At 42.2% G+C, this 26,604-nt stretch overlaps 1 protein-coding gene across 4 annotated transcripts in view; it reads right to left on the bottom strand.

Moving 5' to 3' along the window:
• The window catches only part of ldb2a (LIM domain binding 2a), an 83,583-nt gene that overhangs the window by 20,968 nt on the left and 36,011 nt on the right, over positions 1-26,604 (bottom strand). For all 4 annotated transcript variants that reach the window (XM_086106130.1, XM_086106131.1, XM_086106128.1 and 1 more), the window contains exon 3: positions 9,980-10,152. In XM_086106130.1, coding sequence (XP_085962256.1) covers positions 9,980-10,152 — 173 coding nt within the window. The remainder of the gene's footprint in view (positions 1-9,979; positions 10,153-26,604) is intronic.

Below are 26,604 nucleotides of genomic sequence, written 5' to 3'. Positions count from 1 at the left end.
GAGTATGTGAGGCGTGGCGGCACGGGGTGGGGGTCCATGTGGGGCTCAATTCGGCCGGCAGCATCTTTCTTGTTGATCCTCAGGAGAGCATCTGCGTTGGGGGGCATTGATTAGAGCGAGTGTGTCTGCTGGGATTACATCTTGGCCGTTGCCATGCCGACTAATCAGCTGATTTTCTTTTCTCCTCTCTCTCCTTCCTCTCTCGACTGCCGGTTGTCAAGGCAACGTGGCATTGGGAGAAGCTGGAGCGAGCGAGCGCCCCGGTGAGCGCTGGCTTCAGCTAAAGGGGGCTAGAAAATGTTCTCTTCCTTCATCCTCTTTCTCTCTCTCTCTCTCTCTTTCTCTCTCTCCTAATTGGCAACTCTGCCTGACCTGGACTTCTTTTGTCTCGGGCGTTTAAAACAGCCTCGCTGAATGATACACTTTGGTTTTCACTTTTTTTTTTTTTTTTTTTTTTTTTTCCACAGGAAAGCAAGGCTGCTCCAGAGGACGCCCCCATGTAGAAAGCCAAATTAAAAGCATTTTATGTTTGGAAGCAATTTTGTCTGCATGCATGAATGTGTGTGTGTGTGTGTTTGTGTGCGTGTGTGAGTGTGTGTGTATGCGTGTGCGCGTGTGTGTGAGTGTGTGTGTATGCGTGTGTGTATGCGTGCGCGTGTGTGTGTGCGCGCGCGCGCATTTCCAGTAATCCAACATAATCATCACTTTCTTCTGCATTAGAGCAACTTTGTTGTCGTAAATCTTTTCACCATTTTGCTCTTGTGTATGAACATCAACGACATAGGATAGAGCTCCGAGGTATACAGTATTAATAAAGTTATTCAATGTACAGACGCTCCCCGACTTACGAACATTCGAGTTACGAACAACGGTACATAGGAACATTTTTGTGGGTATGTCGAAAAATGTTCGGACAGAGATGCTGTCAGTTAGATTTTGTATCGCGCGCCTTTTTCCGAGTAGTGCTTCTTTCCGCCGCTAATACCGACGTGAGGCGCTGTGAGAGGAGGACGAGGAGGACGGCCAGTTTCTACTACACCCTCCAAGGAAGATACTCGTCAACCCTCATCTTCTTCTCCTGGTCCCTCAACTTCTTTCTTCATTGATGTTACGGAGGAGGAAGTACCTCTTGAAGCCCATTCCAGCGACGACGAAGACCCTCTCGGCCCCATGATATAAAACCCTACTCTTCCTTCTCCTCCCCCTCCATCATCTCCTTAAGCCTTCGAGTACATCTTCCAAAAATAAGTTAAACTTCATTTTATTATACTTACTGTATATAAACCTTAAACAAACATTCCATACAAAATATAGCACTGAAGCAACTTACGAACGAATTCACCTTCCGAACGATCGTTCGGAACGTATCTCGTTCGTAAGTTGGGGAGCGTCTGTACCTAATTCTATTTCTACCTAACTTTGTGTCGTTTAAAATTGTATTAACAATCATTTTTATTTAAAAGAGAAGTCAATGCAAACACACAGGTCGAAACACTGCCACTTGCTGTCGACTGAAAATAAAATCACAGCTGCTTCGAGCTCAGGTAACAACCAATCATGGCTCACCTGTTTTCTCAGTTCGGTCATGTGACATTCACAAGCTGAGCCGTCATAGGTTGTTACCTGAGCCCTGAGCAACTCTGATGTCATTTTCAGTCGAGAGCAAGTAATAATAATAATAATACATTTTATTTATAAGCGCCTTTCAAGACACCCAAGGACACTTTACAATTACAAAAAACACAAAACAATACGGGTTGAGCAGCGGCAGCCAAACGCACCGGCGTTCACTCAACCCGGAAGTCAGAAAGAAACCACAAGCGAGGGACAGGGGGAGAAAAAAAACCACGCTCGAACTATCCTCATTTTGAGGATAATTTGAGTGAGGCAAAAAACTCCTGCACAAGCATATGACAGTTACAACAGGTCACAAGACATAAACAATGAAGACGGTGATACATGGGAGTGTATGAAGGAGGGGGTGATGGTGGGGGACTAGCTTCCGTGCATACATTCATCAGGGGAGGGTCGAGATAGCAGATGTTGTTTTGGTAGCAGGCTGCCCAAGAATTTAAGACAGCGGGAGTGGGAGAAAGAGATAGACCATAATAGGTGGATTTTTCTGCTCATTTCAGTTTCCAGAAATGCAATATTAATCAAAATATCATGTATAGACTCACAAATGGTAAAGGAAATTTTGAGTAGAGTACACCTTTAATATTTTTTAGATCATATATTAATAGAAAACAAAATAATTGTTACACATCATTAAATGATGAAGTTTACACACCCTTGTTCGAAAGACCAAGAAAAATCATTTCCAATTTTTTGCTGGCCCTGTGGGCCAGTGGATGGCGCATCGACCTCACAGTGCAGGGGTACCGGGTTCAATCCCAGCTCCGGCCTCCCTGTGTGAAGTTTGCATGTTCTCCCCGAGCCTGCGTGGGTTTTCTCTGGGTGCTCCGATTTCCTCCCACATTCCAAAAACATGCATGGCAGGCTGATTGAGCACTGCAAATTGTCCCTAGCTGTGTGTTTGTTGCTGTGTGCCCTGCTGGCAACCGGTTCAGGGTGTCCCCCACCTACTGCCCGAACACAGCTGCGATAGGCTCCAGCCCCCCCCCCCCCCCCCCCCCCGCGGCCCTTGTGAGGATAAAGTGGATCGGAAAATGAATGAATGAATGAACTTTTGCCATCAATAATGTGACCAATTCCTTTTACAAATACTGTAAATTGGGGGGAAAAACAACGACAAAAGTGATATCAACAATTTTCCATCCATCCATTTTCCGAACCGCTTGATCCTCACTAGGGTCGCAGGGGGTGCTGGAGCCTATCCCAGCCGTCTCCGGGCAGTAGGCGGGGGACACCCTGAATCAGTTGCCAGCCAATCGCAGGGCACACAGAGACGGACAACCATTAACGCCCACACTCACACCTAGGGACAATTTAGAGCGTCCAATCAGCCTGCCATGCATGTTTTTTGGAATGTGGGAGGAAACCGGAGCACCCAGAGAAAACCCACGCAGGCCCGGGGAGAACATGCAAACTCCACACAGGGAGGCCGGAGCTGGAATCGAACCCGGTACCTCTGCACTGTGAAGCCGACGTGCTAACCACTGGACTACCGGGCCGCCTATCAACAATTTTAATGGGGGAAAAAAACTGTATAACAGCCAAAATGTAATTGGGTTAAATCAGAGGCACCATGAATGGTGGCAAGTATATGCGGTGCATGTGTGACTTCCATTTGACAAGAGTTTGTCAGATGAAACGCTAAAGCCACATTCGGAAACTAATGCAAGGAAGGAGGGATAAACTACAGAATAATGATAGATTCCTTAGATCCCAAAGTGTATCTAAGGAAAAGGACAACGTCAAATTAAGGAGGAGTGGGGTGCCCCAAAAGAGGTGCGACAACACCTTTACCCCTTTTCCAAAAATGTTGCAACAGTGAGGCGCATTTTTAAAATTTGCTTTTTAAATTTTTTTTCATCTTTTACTTAGGTCAAGATCAGCATCTGTCACCGGGCTCACCAAAACGAGATTTGCAAAATAATCAGCCAGTGTTTTAAAAGTCAATAAAACAAATGAATAAATAATAAATAAATAAATGTAAGTAGTTGTTTAAATCCTTCTGTCTGACAGATGTCCCACCCACCCCCTGCACACACAGACGCACGCTCACACACATGCGGGGTCAAAGTAAGGCCGCATGGTTGACGTGATTACGCAAACGCTACATTTTCACTCAACTTCCGAGAAGCAAGTCGTTTTTAATGTATTTGCTGTTTCTATTTGCTCATATTGGGGCCATGTGGGGCAGTGACCCACCAGATGGCGCTGTAGGGGAAATAGCTAGATGTCTTTTGGCAGTTGGCGTCTACTTTGTAATTCACGACGTCAATGGAACTGAATCAATGGTATTAAATCAACTTTCCTCAATGTAATGAATTTGAATGCCATTAATCCATTATAGCCCGCACAAAAACATTTAAAAAAAATAATTTTTGACTAATCGCACTCTACACTACTGTATGTTATAAAACATACACTAATAACATAACCACACAGATTTGGAAGAATTAAACAGTTTAATAATCAAACAGTTTCATTAAATGGGCTTCCTTCTTGGCCATCAGTCGTAAATGTGATGATGTAACAGGAGAAGACAGTCGCAAATAAGGTGCAGAAATATTCGTCATTTTTCAAAGAGGATAAAGAATATATGTTTGTGAATATGTTTATGCCCAAATATAAGTTGTTCAAGGTCTTACAAGTGCTGCAAAATGTATGCTAATATTGTTAGCCCAGCTATAGTATTGTGTGTTTTCGCTTTAAGCTTGTGGACTTTTCGAACGCAAAGTGATGTGGCTGATTTAACACACAGGGTCTATTTTTGTGACTGGCATGAATCCTGCACGGTGTGGGGCATATCTCTGCACAGAGGCGGGTTAGAACCATTGTTGGCAATTTCGCAGATGAGCACAGACTGAAACACCTGCAAAAGGAAGGGCTTTAGCACTGTGGTAGTGGTCACAGCCAACTTGACCAGTCAAAGTGGCTCCTTTCATTCCCTTAGAACGGCGTAAGTGAGTTGCATACTAGAGTCTTGACAGCGGAGGCAAATCTGTGCCATGATGTGGAGACTTGGAGACCAGCCCTCCAACGATATTTTGGTCCCGACAAAGTAATCATCCGGGTGACAGTTTGCGTCTTGACAAAGTTTGAAATTGGATTACTCGTAAATTGAGGTATCATTTCAGCATCATACATTTGTGGATATCATTTGGATTTTACTCCCTGCCTTGCTAGCTTCGCTTCCACGAACTCTTCAAATGAATAAATAGCGACAGTGCTTAAATCAGAATAATCCCCCAGTATACAAAAGCTACTTGAATTCATCTTTGTGCCACCTTTGGGCGATACATCATGCCCTTGAAGGGCAAGCTTTTTATGCAAAATCCAACATGGATCCGATCACGCGCTCACATATTTTTGTCACAGGTTTATGCACAATGCTTTGCAATCAGTTTATTTATCTCACGATAAATAGCCATTGAAAAGTTGAGGGGGAATACCCCGAATTAAAAAGTGCTCCATTGAACAGTCGGAGCCCCCTCACAGACCATCTCCCTGGCCCCCTCCTATTGATTTGGGACCGAAGGGGTCATAAATCTTACGCACGGCAGCGCTGAGATGAGGGCATCTCCGACACCAAGTAGCACCAAAGGACAACACGGCGAGGCTCAATCAATTAGTTACACGCGAGCCGAGCGTAGTTAAATCAATTTGTGTGATGCCAGACATTGGCGGCGAATACAAATGACAGGACATAAGTTGACGGAAACGCATAACAATGGGACTAATGTAACATTCTGGGGTGATGATGTTGATGACTTTATTTAGTATGTGCAAATTAGTATAATTGATGACATAGTATTAAACACAAAATAATATTTTAAAAATGAAAAAAAAATTAAAACCATCCATGTTTTCTTCCAATTGAAGCTTTTTGCAAAATCTTTTTCTTTTTATAGTGTTCATAATTTCAACATTTTAAATGTTTTACATTTTTATTTAAACGTAAATAATGCTGCTTGTAATTAGATGCTAATTTTATGTCAGAGCTGATGACATTAGATTACAAAAAGAAACAACTCCCCCCAAAATTTTACATATTCCACGTTTCTTACATGAGCACAAATGTAATGTTTCTGCACATAATTAGACTACTCTGATGACAATGAGCGTAGGGTTTATTAAAACATATTACACATTCATTAAGTAGTGACTTTAAAATCACACAAAAAGAAGTGACTTAAAAAAATTCTGCCTTTTTAGTTTTATGTGTCATAAGATGTTACATTTGTACAAATCAGCAATGGGTTTATGCAAAGGTATTACAAGAAAAATTTAACAAAAATGTTCTTTGTAAATTATGATAGAACTGGTGAGTTCTTTTTTAAGTGGCATAAAACCTTTTTTTTCCCACCAATTAAAGCTTTGCACAAAAGCCTACATACCATAACACATGTGAAATGTGTTTTCTATTTTTTTTTGCACTTTAACATGAACGATACAATAGCATTTTGTTTATCCAAGTTATACATTGAAAAACAAATTCAAATTGACCTGAAAATGATGTTCATTTTAGTATTATGGCTATTTTTACAATTTTACTCACAATTTATTTTTTAACTAGTAGCGTATTTATATACTTTAAAAACATTGCTGACATTACACCATTACTACTCATTTATTACAAAAAAAACAATGCATCATGACACTGTTATTAACAAAGCAAGATAAATAAGAAGAAAATAAGACCGGCGTGTATGGTAATAAACCTCAAAATGTGCTCGCACCATTAATGTAAAATTGTGGGCGAGAGACATTCAAAGAATGAGACAGACAACGAGAACGAGCGAGAGAAAGAGGGAGAGAGGGAGAGTATGGAGGAGAGAGCGAGATGGGAGCTGGGGATGATTTCTCTAGGGATGAAGGATGCATGTGTGTGCGTGTGTGTGTGTATGCGTGCGCACGTGTGTGTGTGTGTGTGTGCGCGCGCACGCGTGTGTTGAGGGTGCGTAGAGGAGGGGTCTAGGGGGGTGGGATGAGAGGGAGAACGGTGAAGGAGAGAGCGAAAGGAGAATGAGCGAGCGAGCAAGGCAAGGGGATGAGAAGAGGGGGTGTTGAGGTAGTGGTGGTGGGGTGCGTTTGGTGGTGGTGGTGGTGGTGGGGATGGGGGGGGGGGGGTGCGTGAGGGAAAAGCGAGGCGAAGCAGAGCTGATTGAGATTCGGGCCTCCGGAGCTGTGAGGCTCGGCGGTGCTGCTGGGAGCTGAGGGACAACACGCTCGCTTATTGGAATTCTTCTTTTCTTTTTTTTTCTCTTTTTCCTAATAAATTAATTATTCTCATCCAATTTAGAGCCAGATGAAAAGAGCGAGAGAATCACAGCGGGCAGAAAAATGTAGTTTTGTGTTGACCGGGCCCACGGCGCCTTGCTCGTATCTGAATGGTAATGTTATGTATTGTGTTATTTATCATTACAGCACGTTTTAAAGTGGCTGTCGCTAATATTCTCAGTCCAAATGAAAAGTTATTTTGAGGGTTACTCCAAAACATGAACTGTTCAACCATGCATGAAAGCCCTGACTTTTTATTTTATTTTTTTAATTATTCAGCTCGAGAAATTAGGCTTAGACAGCAATGTGAAATTTGGTAGGCACATCGTTCATGGACCCACAAAAAAAGTTTCAAGAACCCATGCCTGAAAATTTCAGGATGTGTGGAATTTTGCTTTGAAGTGGACATTTTTGGGTAATTTTGCCCATTTGCTAGAGTCCTTCATAGACTTGTCCTCGAGATATTATTATTATTATTATTATTATTATTATTATTATTATTTGCGATTGGTAGGGGAAACATCCATTTTGTTCAAAGCTGCATTTTTAGGGGCATTTTACAAACTCTGCTAAGTAAAGTCAACGTTTTGAAAATTCAGCCCTGAAGCCAGTTTCACTCAGCAACATGGAATTTGGTAGGCATTTCTATCACGAGTAAACCCACAACAAGGTATCAACAACCCGTGTCTGAAAAACAAAGGAAGACCACCATTGTGGGTTGATTTGGACTATTTCCAGGGTTCTTTCAAAATTAAAATGGCAAACAGATTTTCGCAACAGTTACCAAAACTGAAGCAAATACTGTATACTAGATACATAGACGACATGGAAAAATGTGAAACTTTTCATCACTGTGTGCACAAAGCATAGAATCAATGGCCTGAAACCAGGAAACTAATACACGAACTGGACACATTTGAAAATTCAGCCCTTGAGAACACCTTCCTCCTGAAATTTGGTAAGCATGTCTTTCAGGCATCTTGGAGTTGTCATGGTTCTGTTTGTGACCAACGGGTGGCACTCTAGGGCTCCGCCTGCAGCTGCACACCTGTTGGTCATTGTGTCGCTAGTTGTCACTTTAAAAGACTTGATGCCCGACCGCTCTGTGTCGGCTCATTGTTTCTGTTTGTCTCGGTCATGGTTTCTGTTGCTGTGTCTGTTACTGTTAATTTTTTGCTTCAGCCATGGTTTGTTACTTGTTTGATACTTTGGATTCTTGGTGTTTCCAGGCCTTTGTTTGTTCTGGATTTAGTTTTCTCAGCATTTTGCTAATAGAGTTTGTCGAGTTCACCCTGCTCCTCCCTCTTGACTTCTTTTTGGGGTCCTCCATCTCCACCGCATCGTGACAGGGGTCTTGTTCACAAGTGAGGGCAGGAGAGAACGAGAGATCGACAGGCGGATGCAGCGTCCGTCTGCAGTGATGCGGACTTTGTATCGGTCTGTCGCGGTGAAGAAGGAGCTAAGCCAAAAGGTGAAGCTCTCAATTTACCGGTCAATCTACATTCCAACCCTCACCTATGGTCACGAGCTATGGGTCGTGACTGAAAGAGCGAGATCCCGGATACAAGCGGCCGAAATGAGTTTTCTCCGCAGGGTGTCCGGGCTCTCCCTTAGAGATAAGATGAGAAGCTCGGTCATCCGGGAGGGTCGAACCGCTTCTCCTCCACGTCAAAAGGAGCCAGATGAGGTGGCTCGGGCATCAGATTAGGATGCCTCCTGAACGCCTCCCTGGTGAGGTGTTCCAGGCATGTCCCACCGGCAGGAGGCCCCGGGGACGACCCAGGCCTCACTGGAGAGACTATGTCTCCCAGCTGGCATGGGAACGCCTCGGGATTCCCCAGGAAGAGCTGGAAGAAGTGGCTGGGGAGAGGGAACTCTGGGCTTCCCTGCTAAAGCTGTGCCCCCGTGATCCGACCCCGGATAAGCGGTAGAAAATGGATGGATGGATGTCTTTTAGGTTCATAAAAAAGTATCATGGAAAAAGAAACAGGAAATTTGCTATTTTGCTCTAAAAGATACAGTTCCAGAGGTCCTTCCAAAACAAATTCTAATTATTGTATCATATTTGAATGGAACGATAAAAATAAATAATGAAGTGCAAGGCAATTTGGCCCCTGGGAAAATACTGATTCCATCATGAATCAAAATTGAACACCTGACAAGGCATCTCAAATTTGTGTATTAATAACGTGCAGGTGTGACTTTTAAACAGCAGCAGAGTGAAACAGAGAGGAACAAAAAACACACAGCATTGATGTTTAACCGTTTAAAGCTGCAACCTGCTGTATGATGACAGAAGGGGTGTTCACACGGCAATTTTTACTCCCGTACAAAGTTACACCGGTGTAGCCCCTGAAAACAGCTTAACCCGGAGCAAATTTAACCCTGCACAACGAGGTGGTTTAAAAATTTACTCCGGAGTAAATGCTCGTTTGCAGGGCAGCACCAATATAAAATTAGACGTGTGAACGCTACGGGGGTAGACTCGCTATGACGCGTGAGAAGAGTTGATGACATCCGGGTATTGAATGCGTTGCTTTCGTGCTCTGTTGTATTTCCGTCATCTTTCCTTTCTCTCTCTCATCCTTTTACGGTGCCTGATAGACCACGGCGTTGATTTGTCCCGAGAAGTATAAATTATGGTTTTTCGATATGTCACAAACAAGGCGGGGAAATAGGGAGTACACTTTACGTATGCGCATGTTTTATTTCCGTATTATTGCACGGCCGCAGAAACTGCTGTGTGAACGCAAGTGGAGCTGCACCGTTGTCAACGCGCTTCTCTTTAGTGAGCAGCTTTTTACGTGTGAACGCTCCACGAAATTTACACCGGTGTAAGACATATTGCAACAAATTATGTCAGTGCAGCACCGATGCAAATGTGTGCCGTGTGAAAACCCCTAGAGGGAATAGCGACTGAGTTACATTCTAGATACTGTGGCTAATTCGAGGTTCATCTTGATTCCACCTTCGCTATCTCGTCGACTTTTAAACGGTCTCTTAACAGGGTGGATTTTGCTACAGCGTGTGTGTCCGGAACACATCACGTGACGAACGGGGTTCAGTGTACCTTAGTGAACATGGGCTTGCCATGCTGAGTGACCATGGTGCACTGGTCGCAGTCCAACGTGATGCACGAGTTGTGGAAGGACTCCTTGGAGTGCTTGAGGATGTAGTGCAGCTCACTGACGCCGCCCTCAAACACCGTGCTGAAGTAACGGGGGATCAGCGTCCGGCCAATCGCTGCAGCGGAGAAGGGCAAATAGGACAAGGAAAGATGTGGTCAATGAGATAATGTGTGGAGAATGCTCACGTGCTAACAGTTGCAAAGACTTGCAGAAGCAAAACATCACCTGTAATACAAAAAAGGGATTTTTATTTTTTTTTGTACAAAGGGGATTTTACATCATGTGCTGTAATTACATACTGTATACCCTTTCAAATTGGAAAGTATAAAATGCTAACATGCTAATAGAATTCATGCTAGTATCGTCGCAGGACTGTATCTTGAATACTAAAAGTACATAGGCAGATGAATCGAGAATTTAAATCATGCCGAGTATCGCAAAACCCTTTCAAATGAGAATGTACAAAATGAGAACATGTATTAGATGGTCTGATAAACTGTGGATATATACAATACAGTACAGTTGAACTTCGTTATAAAAGTACCTTGAGGGACATAAATTTGTATGTTATAACAGTAGTTTGTTGTAACCATTTCAAATAAAATGGCCGCCAACTACGATGTATAATACAGTATGAAAAACGTGAACATGTAATGCCGTATAAACATGGCAATTACAAATACATGTATACCGCATGAAGGACAAAAATGATTTTATTAGACATGAAACACAACTGTAGCATTCCTACTTCATTCAGTCAGCAAATGAAATGTGTATTCTCCAGTTCAGGATGTGCCGGGCCCCGAAGCCTCTGTCACATGTTTTTATTTTCAGGTCAAAACAATATTAGTGTTTGCCATATAGCGGTGGCTTGGTATCAAGGAACTAAGTTGAAGTGAGTTGGGGGGTGGGGCGGCTTCATTCTGACAACAGTAGTGCTTTATTTCCAACTTGTGGCATCTTGGTCCCAAGGAACGATGGTGAAGCGAGTTGAGGTGCTTTCAGGCAAGTCAAGTCACATTTATTTAGATACTGTAGCAATTTTTATACACAGGGCAACTTAATGTGCCTTACTCAACCAAAAGCACAACACCTAAAAGTGGATGAAGAGTGGATGAAGACATTCAAAGTTAGACACAAAATATTGCTCCACTGCCTTCTTGTCGCATCTTGTTTCCAAGGGACTATGACAAAGTTGAGGAGCTTCATTTGGACAAAAGTAGTGCTTTGCCACCATCCTGTAGCATCTTTGTACCAAGCAATTTTGTTAAAATAGATTGAGGAGCTCAATTTTGACAAAAGAAGTGTTTTGCCAAAATCTCATGGTATCCTGGTGCCAACGAACTATGTGAGTTGAACGTGCCATTTAGACAAATGTAGTGCTTTGATGGTAACTTGTGGCATTTGGTGCTGAAGAAATGCTGTATGTTGGAGTGAGTTGAGGCATTTCATTTAGACAAAAGTAGTGCTTTTCTGCTATCTCATGGCATCTATAGGCAATTGGTGACATCAATTCCTCATGGATTTTCACGACTGGCAGCAGGGCTTGGTCAGTAACTCTGCATAGACAGTGCCTCGGCTAGGCTACCTCACAGTTTAAACCGTGCCCTTTAGTCCGAAACATAAACATCAAAATATTAAAACTCAGACGTCTGAAACACTTTTGATAATGGGTATGATGCCAACATGCGAACAGTTGCTATGCTAATGTAATATCAGATTCAAATCAGTAAGATACCAGCATTACAAAACGCAATTTTTTCCCTTTATTTAATCTACTCAGGTGCAATATTTTCTCATTTTACAGTGACTAACTTTTTTTTTTTCACACCTGGATGTTTAGGCAGTTATAATGTCACTTAAAAGGTTTTACGCGGCTGCAATTTGACTTCAGAACAGATTATTTCCATTTCTATTGTGACCAACGGGAAAAATGTGTGTGTTTTTGTGTGTGAATTTGTGTGTGTGCACAGCCATGACTGGCATGTTTTTCCAACTCAATAGTCAGGCATGGCTAAGTAACACATACAGTGTTTGGCATCATGAGCAGCAATTGGACCCCTCGCTCGTCTCTCTCTCTCTCTCTCTCTGTGCCTCCCTCGCTCGGCCAGCACTACAAAACAAAGTACGTCTTGCAGTGGAGCTGACTGCTAATGAGCAAGAGCTCTGAGGGGGGTTGCGGGAGCGGGGGGATGAAAGATGGAAAGAGGGAGCGGTAGAAGAAGGGAAGATAGAAAAAAATAAGGGTTGTCAGCGAGCGAGGGAGCGAGAAAGAGAGAGATAGAGAGAGAATGTGGTGGCGAGGTGGAGTGAGGCCCAGAGTTTGTCTTGCCAAAATAGGCGTCCCAATCAAACCCAGCGTGCGTCGCCGGGGGTGACAGAGTGATAGATGGCGAGTAATGGCGGCCACGCTGGGATCGTTTCAAGAGTTGCCGTCGTCGCTCGGCTCTGGTCGGCGTTCTTATTTACACTCGAGCCGGCTGGACTGAAGAACGAGCAGCTTGGGGTCCCTTGTAAAAGTGTGCAGACTGTTGACATTACAAGTCAGCTGACGTCCATTCATGAAAGCTTTTACACCACAATGAAACACTAAAAGTAGTATGATTGTTGACGGTGAAACCTCAGACTTTGATGTCATACTTAGCCGACTCCAAACCTGGTAGGCTGAAATCACTCACAATATTGCATTGGTTCTCCAATTTTTGATACCCAAGCACCACCCGGGAAATGAATCGGCTCTCCAAGTACCACTATAGTGACTCACATTAAAATACAGTAGGCCCAAGTGTTCATCAAAAACATGACAGAGCTTATATTCCTAAAGTTATAATATTACAAGAATAAAAGGCACCTTTCCAGGAATAATGTCCAAATTATACGCAATAAAAAAAAATCATAGTAATCCCAGTCGTGTTGTTTTCGTCAACGACGACGATGATGAAATTGTTTCGTTCACACCCCCTTTTTTCCATGAAGATAACGAGAAGATGATGAGTTAAACTCTTTGATGACTAAAATATGAGGTGATGTGTGAGTTTTCGTTGATGAGACGAGACTTGACCAAAGTGTTAGCGTGTGGTTTGTCAGATGTTCAAAATGCATCTCTTCCTATTGTGGGTTTAATCTGTCAGTCAAAAAATATCAGCAATGCTTCTGCAACTCTCCTTGTTTGGTTGCGCCCACCACCTGGCCGGCACAACACATCACGTCTGCGGTCAATAGTCACACACGCTTTTCATTGATGGACCATGGCGGCAGTGTCAACAAAGGGGCTTGTTGGTCAGAAACGAAGAAAAGATACATGGATATGCTTTCTGTACAACCCAACAGAAAGAGCAACTCAATGCATTGGAGACGGCGGTAACGGTAAATGTGGCTTTGCTTAAATTACCGTATTGGCCCGATTATAAGACGGTGTTTTTTGCATTGAAATAAGACTGAAAAAGTGGGGGTCGTCTTACATTCGGGGTCTAGACATTATACCCATTCACGACGCTCGATGGCGCCAGATATCATTGAAGCGAATGCTGAACTTGACTCCTAAGGCCTAAGTGAATCCCTGTCACAAAGAATAAAAATAAAAATAGTGGTAAGAAAGAAAAGAGAAGAAAATAATAGAAGAGAAAACAGAAAATGGAGAAACGTAGCGACAATCTGGAGAAAAGTGGGTCGAAGATCGGCCAGGTTAACCGGCAGCTGAGGAGAAGTTATGATGTAATTTACATTTCAAAAACCAGAAGCCATTCATTCACGATTGTGATTGCACTTTAGTTTACATATTTAAATGTTCAGATATTAAGATTTGAATGAGGCAAAATCACATGCTTTTTCTCTCAAAAATATTGTTATAATCATTTGTTTTAGATGTAAGGTAATTATTTTCTGTATAAAAATTAATTTGGTGTTCAAAAAGTATTTTTTCAAACTTGAGTCTTGAAAAAGAGGGGCTTGTCTTATAATCAGGGCCGTCTTATATTTGGGCCAATACGGTAAGTAATATAATAATTTAATTACAAAGATTTTGGGCATGCTGGAGCCTATTCCAGCTATCTTCGGGCAGTCGGCAGGTACACCCTGAACTGGTGGCCAGCCAATCGCAGGCCACATATAGACAACCAATCACACACACTCAAAATCACACATAGGGGCAATTTAGATCTGGCATGTCCAGCTCTGGGCCTGGAGGGCCGCTGTCCTGCCTGTTTTCGAGCTCTCCTGGCTGCAACACACCTGATTCAGATGATCAGCTCATTAGCCAGCTCTAAAGCAGCTTTAGAACGATCCTGATGATTTGAACCAGGTGTGTTGCGCCTGGGAGAGCTGGAAAACAGGCAGGAGAGCGACCCTTGAGGACCGACTTTGGACACCCCTTTTTTAGAGTTTTCAATTCAACCTACCATGCATGTTTTGGGAGGAAAAAGTAGTACCTGGAGAAAACGGGGGAGAACATGCAAACTCCATACAGAAAGGCCAGAGCCTGGAATCAAACCCTTGACCTCTGACAACCAATATCAATTCATTTTGATTTTCTTGCAGCGGAAGGAAAATAATCATTGATGACGATAATGCATCATGAGGCCAGTTTGCCAACCGCCAATGGACACCAGAGAAGAAGATTAACAAGGAAAGACAATACATGAGGTTCAGTCGTGTAATGTGGTCATGTTTTTTGTTTCTGCAGGTCATGTGGAGAGCAAATCTTATTTCTGTGTATTTCTATACAGTCCAAAAACTTTGACGAGACAGTTTACTTTTGGGGGAGGGGGGGAGGGGACACTTGGCTGGGAATGAGTCCATTTGCATTTCTTTCAACGGGGAAGGATGATTTGGGATACAAATGTGGCCACAATACAAATCCAACTTGTATATCAAGGCACCACTGTTTATGATATTAATTAGACAGGTTTAGAACATCTCACTTTCTGTGTAGTCTTTCCCCTGGCTGGTTGGCTGGCTGGCTAGCGCAGCTTCAGAGATGCGCGATAGCTGGCATGGACTCAGGAGGGAAGACAACGAGCGGCATATGCCTCACAAGTAATGTGTATCCAAACATGCAATTTACAAATAATTAACGGCGTGTTAATTAGTCACATTAATTCACGCCTCTTTGTCGAGATTGTTCCCCCCAATAGACCCCAATCCCCCACCCCCTCCGCCCCACCCTACCACCGGCGGTGCCCAGGACTCCTGCCAGCAACGTCAGCCAGCCAGAAAAGACGTCAGGAGCCCTTTTTTTGTTTGTGCTTCGAATAAAGAGGGCCCGCTGGTGCGAACACTCACACACAATCACAGACACACACTCCCATGCACACAATACACAAAAGCTTGTACATGCGTCGCGCATATAAAGAGTGTGCAGGCAGCAAACACAAAATAAACTGAGGCAAGTACACACAGTCTCCCTGCCAACAAATACATATCTTTTACAGAGGCCTGTATACACCCCAAAATGTGTTTGTACAATTAACTCATTCACTCCCACTGAGTGGCCAAGATCCATCTGTAGTTAAGTAAATGAATATAATTTATGGAAATACAATGTACATGTTTAACAATTTGGCCACAATTAGCTGCTATGTCATGTCCACATACAAAGACAAAAACGAAAATGCCTCACAAATTCACGTTATATATTTGTCTCCTCTACATGGTTTAAAGTTGGCAGCAATCAGAAAAAATGTCAAAGACAACTTTGCCTTGGAACTCAAACTGGTTTCTGGGGCAGATTTTTATTCATTTATTTTTTGGGATATCAATCTGAAAATCTCAAGAACAAGTTCGCCTTTGCAGGACCCCTGAAAATGGCCCATCAAGTCTGCTTTAAACCAAAATGGCAGACTTTTTGTGTATTTTCAGGCTGGCTTCTTCAGTCCTTTTGGTGGGTCTACTCATGATAGACATTACTGCCAAATTTCATGCTACTAAGTAAAACTGGTTTCTGGGGTTTCATTTTTTTTATTCGGTTGCAATCTGACAACAAATCTACAACATGTTTGTTACTGAACTTCAAGGAAGTGGTCTAAAATATCCACTTCAAATCAAATTGATAGACTTCCTGTGTATTTTCGCGCATGGGATTTTGAGACTTTTTTGTGTGGCACTTCTATGGATAAACTGACCCACCAAATCTCAAGCTGTTCAGTGAAACTGTCTTTGGGGGTTGAATTTTTAAAACATCCCTCGGACATTTGACCATTACTAACTCAGATGGTTTAGTGTTGCGTTGTTTCCTGTGGCACTGTGTAGGTGTCTTTGTTCTGTTTTTTTTTTTTTTTTTAACCATAGTTGAACATAAGTCAGCATGCACAGTGCAAAGGCCATCGTTAACCCTACACCATGATGCTTTGAGCGGCCCACACACCCCACGACATACACGCGCACACATGCACACGCATATACGTAGAGACACACACATCCATAGGATATACAGTATATACATTTAGAGTCGTAATGATGCGCAGAGGGAGTGAGTGGAAAGGCTGCTGGGCAAACAACAAGCACACCCACATGCAAGAACAACATCAAACACTATACAGTACATCCTATAATACACACTATATAGTTTTGAGTTCACCCTCAGATATGATTGATTTTCCAAACAACAAACTTACTGGTTGTATTAATTATTCATGATATATTTAATTTTTAGCAATGTGCCATCTGATATCATGGGGGAGTTTGGCCAATTCTGAAGGATTTGGCACAAAAAGCAGCAATCAGACATTCTGGAGGACGAGGTGCCTAAGGATTGCTTTTTAAAAAAGAATATAGTGTAACACAATGGAAATCAAGAATGACAAGTGGGGACATAACGGATTAAACTTCAATCCGTTATATGGTTTAATCATTAAACCATAAACGTCAAATCATGCGAGACACGAAAGGTCACAGACATAGAAAGAGAAACAACAATAGATCATTTTGAGTAAATAATCAATTTTAGTACAATGATGTGAAATATGATAGGGAAGACTGGTTGGGAACCACTGATCTAAAGATTAACTCCACAAGTGTTTTGTTTTGATTTTGAATTTTTTTTTTTACTTTGAATGTTTAAGACACAGTCCTATACTGTAGCAGCAGTTCTATTGTTTTTACATATATGCAGCATAGACATTAATTTTGCCAAGCAGACACGAACATAAATAGCATGGGGCCGACAGCATAATGGCTAATGACTAGCATTGACTTATATAAGCAAACGCATTATAGGAGCAACAACAACAGAGTGGATCAAGCATCTGGCTGAGCTCTATTGATTTCCTTACAGTGTGCAGTGTTGTGTACAAACCCGCGCTTTGTTCGACCTACAGTGCAGCCCGTGATCAATATGCTAAGCTAAAAATACTATCGCAATCGATGATTAGCCTTTGGCGTTCGCTAGTGTTGATGATCGGCGAGACGAGAGAGGCATGGATGAAAACCGAACTGACATATTGATCGGCCTTGGCTCGATTATCGATTGAGCCAGTTCAGTGTTCGCGGCTCAAATCGGAGGGTTCTCGCGTCATTGGCAAAATAATTATGTGCACTCAAGTTAAATGTCTATCCACCCGCTGCGCGAGCTGTCACGTTTGACCTGTGTGGTCTGGCCACATGCAATTATGAAAATTAACATCTCGGAATTGGGCATCTGAGATTCCTTTTTTTTCAGGACCCCAGAAACAGACAAAATGACTGTAATACAGTGCTTTCAAAATCCCGAATTTTTAATTTGCAGCAATCGTGCAAAATCTGTCGAAATAATTGCTTCTGACGGACTCAAAGCAACTGCCAAAATATGTCTAAAACATGGGTTGAAATGAAAATTGCAGACTTCCCAAGTCTTTTCCGGAATGGGTTTTTGAGAATATTTTTGGAGGCAAATCATGATAGAAAATGCCAACCAAATTTTATGCTGCTAAATGCATCTGGCTTTGGGGCAGATTTTTTTTTTTCTTTTTTGTGGATGTACTGCGTTAAAGTTTCCAAACGACCCTATAATGGTGGCTTCAGACCAAATCTGTTTCTTTTTCGAGAATGTCTTTCTGAGAATTGTTGGAGCGTCTATCTATAATGGCCATACCTACCAAATTTTATTAGTTAGCTCAGTAAAACTGGCTTTGGGGGCTGAGTTTACAAAATTGTGGAGAAACTATGAGTGTCAAAGTGTCCCTGAAATGGCAGCTCCAAACCAAAATGGTCAACTTCCTGATTCTTTGCAGACTTGGCATCTAGAGACTTTTTTGTGGGTCTATTTTTGGTCCACATGCCTTCATCATCCACATCAAATTTCAAGTGGCAAATTGAAACTTAATTTGAGGGCTGAATTTCGGAGATTTTTGTGACGTTATGTTAAAAGTAAACCTCAAATCTAGAAAAACGCTCACAACTAGTGGGGCTTTCCTCCTACACACACATGCGCACACAGAGTATATGCACCAGAAGGTGGGAATCACTGCCCAGAACATGAAATATTCATGGTTCATAAAAGTTTAATTCCATCTCTGGTCGTCCTCTCTGCATACTTCCTGTCATCAAAGCTGGCATCTTATGTTTTTCGTCAGCTCAACAACTTTGCTGCTGCCTCCTACCATGCAAAATCAACAACAGCTTTAATTCAACCAATCAGATGGTCTCGTGTACAGTGAGGAGTGATTCCGTTACTATTTAGTCAATCAAGATGGCAGCGCAGTAATAAAAAGGAGATTCTTCGTCGTTATGCATCAAGCATGACCAAATATTCATACACCTAAATACTCAGGTTTGAAATTGGAACCCTGTCATGACCCCTGTAGTTGAAAACCTTACCCAGTCTTGAAACCCTAACATGATCTTAAAACCCTAATTTGAAACCCTCACCATGATTTAAAAGCATAATTTGAAGTCCTAACAATGAACCCAAACACATCCTCAATGTGTACGCCTGATTTGAAACTCTGACCCTTATTTGAAACCCCAATTTGCAATATTGATTAGAAACCCTACTTTGAAACCCTAACCTATCCATCTTGAAACCATAGTTTGTAACCCTAATTTGAAACTTCAACCCCAACTTCAACCCCAACTTTGAAAACCTAAACTTGGCACTAACACAGGTTTGAAACCACAAATTGCAATCCTAATTTGAAACCATAAAAGTGTCTTGAAACCCTAATCCAGGTGTTACACCCTAAACCAGTGGTAGGGAACTCTGGTTCCTCGAGAGCCACTGGTGAAAAGGACACTTTGATTCGCTCCTCTTTCATCTATAACTGCTTCAGACAACAAAGCGTATGCAGGAAAGTGGTTAAGATTGCACGATTGTCTGTGTCTCATGTGTTGTTTTGTATTATTTTGTCTTTTTTTTTGTTGACTTTTCTTTTGATAGCGGCGCGGACACCCGCAGCGGCTCCTCTTGTTTTATGTTGAGAGAGAAGAAATTTCATCTGTGCTGTATGTTACATGTTACACATACAATACATTTGACAATAAAGTTTTATCCAATCCAATCCAATATCTTGCCTCTTTTAGATCTGTCTCTCGACTTCAACACACCTGATTCAAACGATCAGCTCATCAACAAGCTCTGTCGAAGCCTGAAATGATCATGATCAATTGAATCAGGTGTGTTGGAGTTGCGAGAGCTCTAAGACAGGCAGGATATGGCTGTCAAGGAACCGGAGTTCCCTACCCTTGCCCTAAGCCATGCTAGAAGCCTTTACCCTAACTTGATACTGAAGCTCTGACTTGAAACACTTACTCAGGGTTGAAACCCTTAGTTGGAACCCTTACTTGAAACCTGAACACAAACTTTGAAACCCTAACCCTGACTTGACTCCATAAACCTTAATTTGAAGCCCTACCAAACTTTAAACCCAGATTTGTAACCCTGACTTGAAACCTCAACCATTACTTGAAAGCGTAATGCCCACTTGTGAACCTATCTTTGTGTGTTTTATTGGGAAAATATGTTTATGTCCATCCAGGACGTTTTCCATCCAAGAATGTCTTCAGAACAGTCTAACAAAAAAAGTCTGTTAATCTTCAAATGGTGATCCAGGAATTATTCTGCAAATCCTTTACATGAAGAGGCAGTTTAATTGTGTGGGGCATACACAGGCTTGAGTGGGTTGTGTCAGATAAAAAGGTGCGGCCTTTGTAAAAAAAGATGAGATGGCCTCACCCCTAACTACAGACCATTAAGCCAATCAGAAGCCTGAGCATCGTGATGAACGTGATCAGAATTAAAGCAAAAATGATGTTTTTGCAGCTACTCTTCTGTCTCAGCAAAGCACAAAACAGAAATGTAATAGTTCACAATTTCTTGCATGCTTTGAATAGGAAAAAAAAATCTTCAAAACTAAATTTGTAACAAATTTGTTTTTGAAGATAATATTGGATTAAAAACCAAATTGAAAACCCTAACAATGTATTGAAACTGTCCATCCATTTTCTGATACACTATTCCTCACAATGGTCGCGGGCGTGCTGGAGCCTATCCCAGTTATTCGGGCAGTAGGCGGAGGACACCCTGAACTGGTCGCCAGCCAATCACAGGGCACACATAGACGAATAACCATTCGTGCTCACGTCTCGGGAGAATTTAGAGCAGGGATGCTCAAACAGTCGATCGTGATCGACCGGCAGCCCTGGTCCCAAGTCCATCGCAGTGGGTGTAGGGGGAAATGGGGGGGGGGGGGGGGGAGATTTGTGTGTTTGTGTGCGTGTTATTCATATGATATATTTTTGTGTGAGTGTACACTGCACCCTAATCATCCTATCTGTTTCATTCATCCATCCATTTTCTGAGCCGCTCCATCCTCACAAGGGTCGCGGGGGTGCTGGAGCCTATCCCAGCTGTCTTCAGGCAGCCAATCGCAGTGCACGCAGAGATGAACAACCATCCGCGCTCACACTCACACCTAGGGACAATTTAGAGTGCTCAATCAGCCTGCCATGTATGTTTTTGGAATGTGGGAGGAAACTGGAGTACCCGGAGAAAACCCACGCAGGCCCGGGGAGAACATGCAAACCCCACCCAGGAAGGCCGGAGCCAGGATCGAACCCACAACCTCTGCACTGTGAGCTTGACGCGCTAACCACTGGACTACCAAGGCCGCCTCCTATCAGTTTCACTTTCACAAAAAGTATTTCAAAAATAAAATCGAAATAAAATTAAAAAAAAGCAAATCACCTTTAAGCTACGATGGCGCGTGACTTGCATCACCGGAAGTTGTTAGCCGTTAGCAATCTGCCATGACAGCTTGCAATCACAGCTGTTGGGTAATAGCTTTTTAAAAAATTATTCTCATTCAATTTGTTTCTTCTGCAATTCAAAACCCTGACTTTAATCCCTAGTTTTAATCCCTAACCCTGTTTTGAAACCCTGTTTAGCCTTACAACCCCAATGTGAGACTCCAATCCTTGTTAAAAACTGAAAAAAGTCTTGAAAGCCTAATTTGACATTTTCCCCCTTGTTTGAAATTTTACTACTGTTTTGGAAACCCCACTCTCAAACCCGAATCCTGGTTTGAAACCTTATTTTGAAACACTACACTTGCCTTGAAACCCCATACATGAATACCTAACCAAGGTTTAAAACTGTAACTTGAACATCCACCCATCCATCCATTTTCAACACCGCTTATCCTGAAGAGTGCCACGCGGAGTTTCTGGAGCCTATCCTTGCTGACTTCGGGCAGAAGGCAGACAACACATCCTGAACTGGTCGCCAGTCAGTCGCAGGGCACATATCGAGACAAACAACCCACAACTCATGCCCATATGCACACCTTTACTGAGTGGGAACCGATCCCACACTGCCCATACACAAGCCCAGCAAGTGTACCACTAAATAATTTGAACATTTGCTTGAAAAATAAATGACTTGTACCAAAAGTGATCCTGTACATTCACATGGCATGAAGACACTCCATAACTTCGACAAACAAACCAAGGCTAAACTTAGCATTTCTCTGGCATAAAAAGATCTTAGAAGAATCAACATTTATGATTCCTACAAAACGTGCCTACATTTACTACTTTCCTATTGAGACAAGTCATTGGAGGCATCTTGTGTAATAAGGTAGTAAACAACTCTTCAAGCTGTTTTTTTGCCACTACCGGTTTACTGTCAAACTAGACATAACCACATAAAGTCTGCTAGCTTAACACATCACCTGATAGACAGGTAAGAATACTCACAGTTATATACAGTGGGCCCCACGTACTGGCGTGTTGACCCCTCTCATACTTTTTTTAATATTTAAAAAAAATGACGCTTTTGGTTTTGGAAGGGTTTGAAGAGTTTTATTTCCAATTATATATCAATTATATATTTTCACTGTATTCCTGATCCTCTGCAAAGAACAACTAATATGAATGCAGCTTGCCGAGGAGTTGTGACCGTCTCCTGTTTCCATTTACATCTGTATACCTGTATTATATTGCACCCTGGTGGCCAGGGTGCACACACCAGAAGGAACAGCACAATATCTATCAATTAAATTGAAGCGTAATTTTTTTAATTATGTCATTTTTTGTATGCTTTTACAGAGAACAAACATTGTGGTGGTGGTGGTTTTTTGGAGGGGTGAGGCGGGGGGGGGGGGGGGGGGGCTGGAACAGGTTTGTGGCATTTCCATTTATTCCAATAGGGAAAAACCATGATATGAGTGTTTTTTGAGTTACACTGTTTATTCTTTGAGAGGTTTTTGTTTGAAAATAACGCAAGGTGAACGGTGCATTGAAAGGATCTCACATGGGTTAAATAGCATCACGCACGTTGCCGACTAGTCTCAGCTTAGTGGACCAATGTTGGAGGAAGGGAAGGATGAGGGTGAAGGTAGGACGAGAGAGGGAGAAAAAAACATGAGGGTAAAATGAAGATTGGGGGGTAGGCTGGAGGACGGAGGATGGAGGAAAGGTAAAGTGGGGGAGTGGGGTTGTTCCCTTGAGGCCAGCCCTCATCCCCTCTTCACCTCCATCCATAATTCAACAGTGGGGTGGGGATGAGGGGGGCTCCTGCACTAACCCCAAGGGAAACAGGAGACATATACGCTAACCCTCCCCTGCTCCCCCCCAGACCCCCCACCCCTGATAAGCTAACAACAGCACACCCCAAACACCATAACAGCGTATCACTGTCCCCATAAAACAGACATTGCGAGGGACTGCTGTGACGAGGCGTCTCCATGCTGTGCCGTTCGATACCAATACACACACGCGCACACGCATATCAACAACACACTCGCAATTCCTGGGGAGTCCGAATCAATGGTAATGAGTGCTGCTCGTCTCTGTTAGGCCTCTGATAATCAAGCTCTAATCTGAAAGGGCCAATGATACCTAGTAAAGACCCCGACACCTATTTAGTGAGTGCTGTTCTGTGTGTGTGTGGGGGGGTGTTGGGAGAGTTCATTTACTTGATGAACTGCCACAGTCTTCCCCTGGATGTAAATAAATAAATTAAAGGATAAATAAACAAATAAAAAAGCTCCACTGTTTGGAAGCAGGCCAGCTTGACATGGTCAACAGTGTAAGTCATGACGGTCACCACGGCCACATAAATCAACTGAACCTTCAAGGAAGTGGCAATGTAAATCTAAATAAACACACTCACACACACACACACACACACACACACACACACACACACACACATACACGCGCGCACTTAACCCCAATGAAACCCTAAGATTGACTTCACCTGATTTGGTCTCAAAACCTTAATTAGAAAACCCTGAACTTTGAAAACCTGAACTTTGAATCCCTAATTCCTAATCTTAAACTTTAACCCAAATTTGAAAGCCTAATTTCAAACCCGAATCCAAGTTTGAAACGCTAAATTCAAAAACCTGAACTCAAAATCCAAAGTGAAACTTGAAACCCTAATTACAAACCCGGAAATTCAGCGCGACACAAAAACCTCAATTCTGCCTTGAAACCCTACCCCATTAAAAATGAAATAACCCAGTCTGAAAACCATCCATCCATTTTCTGATCCCTACCCTAGACCATGTTTGAAAGCCCAATTTTTCAGCGCACTTTGAAACCTTAATTTTCAGTCCTAGGTGACTTGCAACCCTGATTTGAAACCCAAACTCTACCTTGAAACCTTGATTTTCAACCTTAACCCTGTCTTGATACTCCCATTTGAAACCCTAATTCAGATATGAAACCGCAATTTAACATCCTAACTTGAAATCCGAACCTCATTTTGAAGCCCCACTTTGAAACCATACCATGAAACGCTAATCTTGCTTTTAAAATCTCAACGTCAAATCCAAACCCAGGATTGAAACCCTCATTTGAGATCCTGACCTTAAAGCGAAACCCTAAACCTGCCTTGAAATTCTTACTAGGCACCTGTTGCTTTGGCATGCGCTAATAGCCTGCGAATGTCAACAGAGGATTTCTTTTTCAACAGTTATTGATGTACTTTTTGGGAACCAAAGATAACTATTGTAAGCCTTAGATGAAATAATTAAGTAAAAAAGAAAGTAGAACAAGAAAAAAAAATACGTTTGTTTGCATGTGTGTGTTTGTGTAAAAGACCCACATAAACATTTAATGCCTTAAGTAAAGCCTTGCATGGACCGGAGAGGCTGATGGGTCTCTGGCACACTGTATTATATATAAATATGGATTTGTCTTCCATGTGTCAATAACTCGGTGTGTGTGCGTGTTGTGTAGGTCTTCCTGCCCGTGTGTGTGTGCCAATCTTTTCTAGGTGAACGTGTTGCCGTCCGTCCGTCCGTCCGTCCATCCGCTTTGCAGATGAAGCCGCTATTCATTATTAATCCAGCTCTCGTCTCGGTGCGCTCGCATGGCTGACCTTCCGCCGGAGTCTTCCACTGTTAAAAGCTCAGTCGCTGCACTTTGCGGGTCACTTTTTCATGAGCGCCTTGTTTGTTGCTGTAAAAAGCGCTGGGGCTAAATTACATCGCCGCATTAAAAAAAAAAAAAAAAAAAAAGACGCAGGAAAACAAAATGGCAGGCATGTTCAGTAACGGACCTCACGGGACTGCTTTCAAATGGAAATGTGTGCTGATAAGCATGTCGTGTGTGGAGGCAGTTACATAGTTAGACGGAGTGCTTGTATTTTCCCCAAAGAACAATTTTGAATTGGCTCCATTTAAATTGAAGATGGGACAGCAGGAGCACGGTGAGCCTAGTGGGTCTTGCGGTTCTAAAGTTCCGTGTTTGTCTATAGTGGCCAGAGACATTCCTGTGTTGAGTATTGTAAAGGCGGAAACATTTTCTTCTGGAGAAAATAATTGTCTTCTTTTCTGGGAATTGTAACATTAATGTTTGGTCATCTTTTCTTAGAAAGTGAACATAATAATTTGCCTTCATTTTCAGAAATTGCAATATGATGTTTGTCTTCTTTTTTGGAAAGTGCAACATCCATGTTAGTTTCTTTTTTGGGATGATGCCAAATGCATTTTGTCTTTTTAGAAAGTACATCAATAGTTTGTTTCATCTTCTTGTTTGGAAGGGACTAAATACATTTTGCGCAAGTTTGTGCTTTTTGGGAAAGTACTGTATAATATAGGCAATTTGTCTTCTTTTTGGGAAAGGTAAAGATCAATATTGTGCTATCTTTTTGGAACATGCAGCATCAAGTTTGACATCTTTTTTTGAAAGCAAAACATTCATTTGTTTGTCTTTTTTTGGGGGCGGGGGGAGACATTATAAGTTCATCTTCTTCATAAACTGAACATCAACAGTTCTTTGAGGGAGAGGGCAACATCAAATTTGACTTATTTTTGGAAAGGATGAATCACTTTCACTTTCTTTTCTTGGATGGTGCAATATCCAGTTTTGGAAAATACAAAATCAATAGTTTGTCATTTATTTTGGAAAGTGCAAGATCCTCCGTTTGTATTTTTTATTTTTATTTTTATTTTTTTAGGAAAATGTGATATGAATGGCGGCCCGGTTAGCGTATCGCCCTCTCAGTGCAGAGGTACCGGGTTCAATTCCAGCTCCGGCCTTCCTGTGTGGAGTTTGCATGTTCTCCCTGTGCCTGTGTGGGTTTTCTCCGGGTATTCTGGTTATCTCCCACATTCCAAAAACATGCATGGCATGTTAATGGAACACTCGAAATTGTCCATAGGTGTGAGCGAGGATGGTTGTTCATCTCTGTGTGCCCTGCGATTGGCTGGCAACCAGTTCAGTGTGTCCCCGAAGACAGCTGGGCTAGGCCCCAGCACCCTCTGCGACCCTTGTGAGGTTTGGAAAATGGATGGATGGATGTTATATAAATAGCTGGTTTTCTTTTTCTTTTTTTTCTTTTCTTTTTTTTTGAAAAGCACAAAATCCTTTTTTTTTGTTTTTGGAATGGACAACATTGGTAGTTTATCTTTTTGTATGAATGTGCAACATCAATAGTTTGTCTTCTTTTTTGAAAAGTAAAGATCCAATTTTCTCTTTTCATAGCCAAATTTGCAATTCAGTTCATTCAGAGACAAAAAACATATTTCTTTCTATTCAGGCAAATGAATAAATACAGTTTGACATGTTATTCAAGAAATAAAAATGAGCCTTGCCCTTTTTAACATATTTTCTGGATTAACTTGAAAATTCGTGGCTAACAACAACA

Source organism: Hippocampus guttulatus, chromosome 2, assembly GCF_054856545.1.
Source record: "Hippocampus guttulatus isolate MCC_2025c chromosome 2, RoL_Hgut_1.0, whole genome shotgun sequence".
NCBI classification, from domain to species: Eukaryota; Metazoa; Chordata; class Actinopteri; order Syngnathiformes; family Syngnathidae; genus Hippocampus; species Hippocampus guttulatus.
Note: the sequence above shows the minus strand (reverse complement) of the source record. Positions and strands in the feature narration are given on the sequence as shown.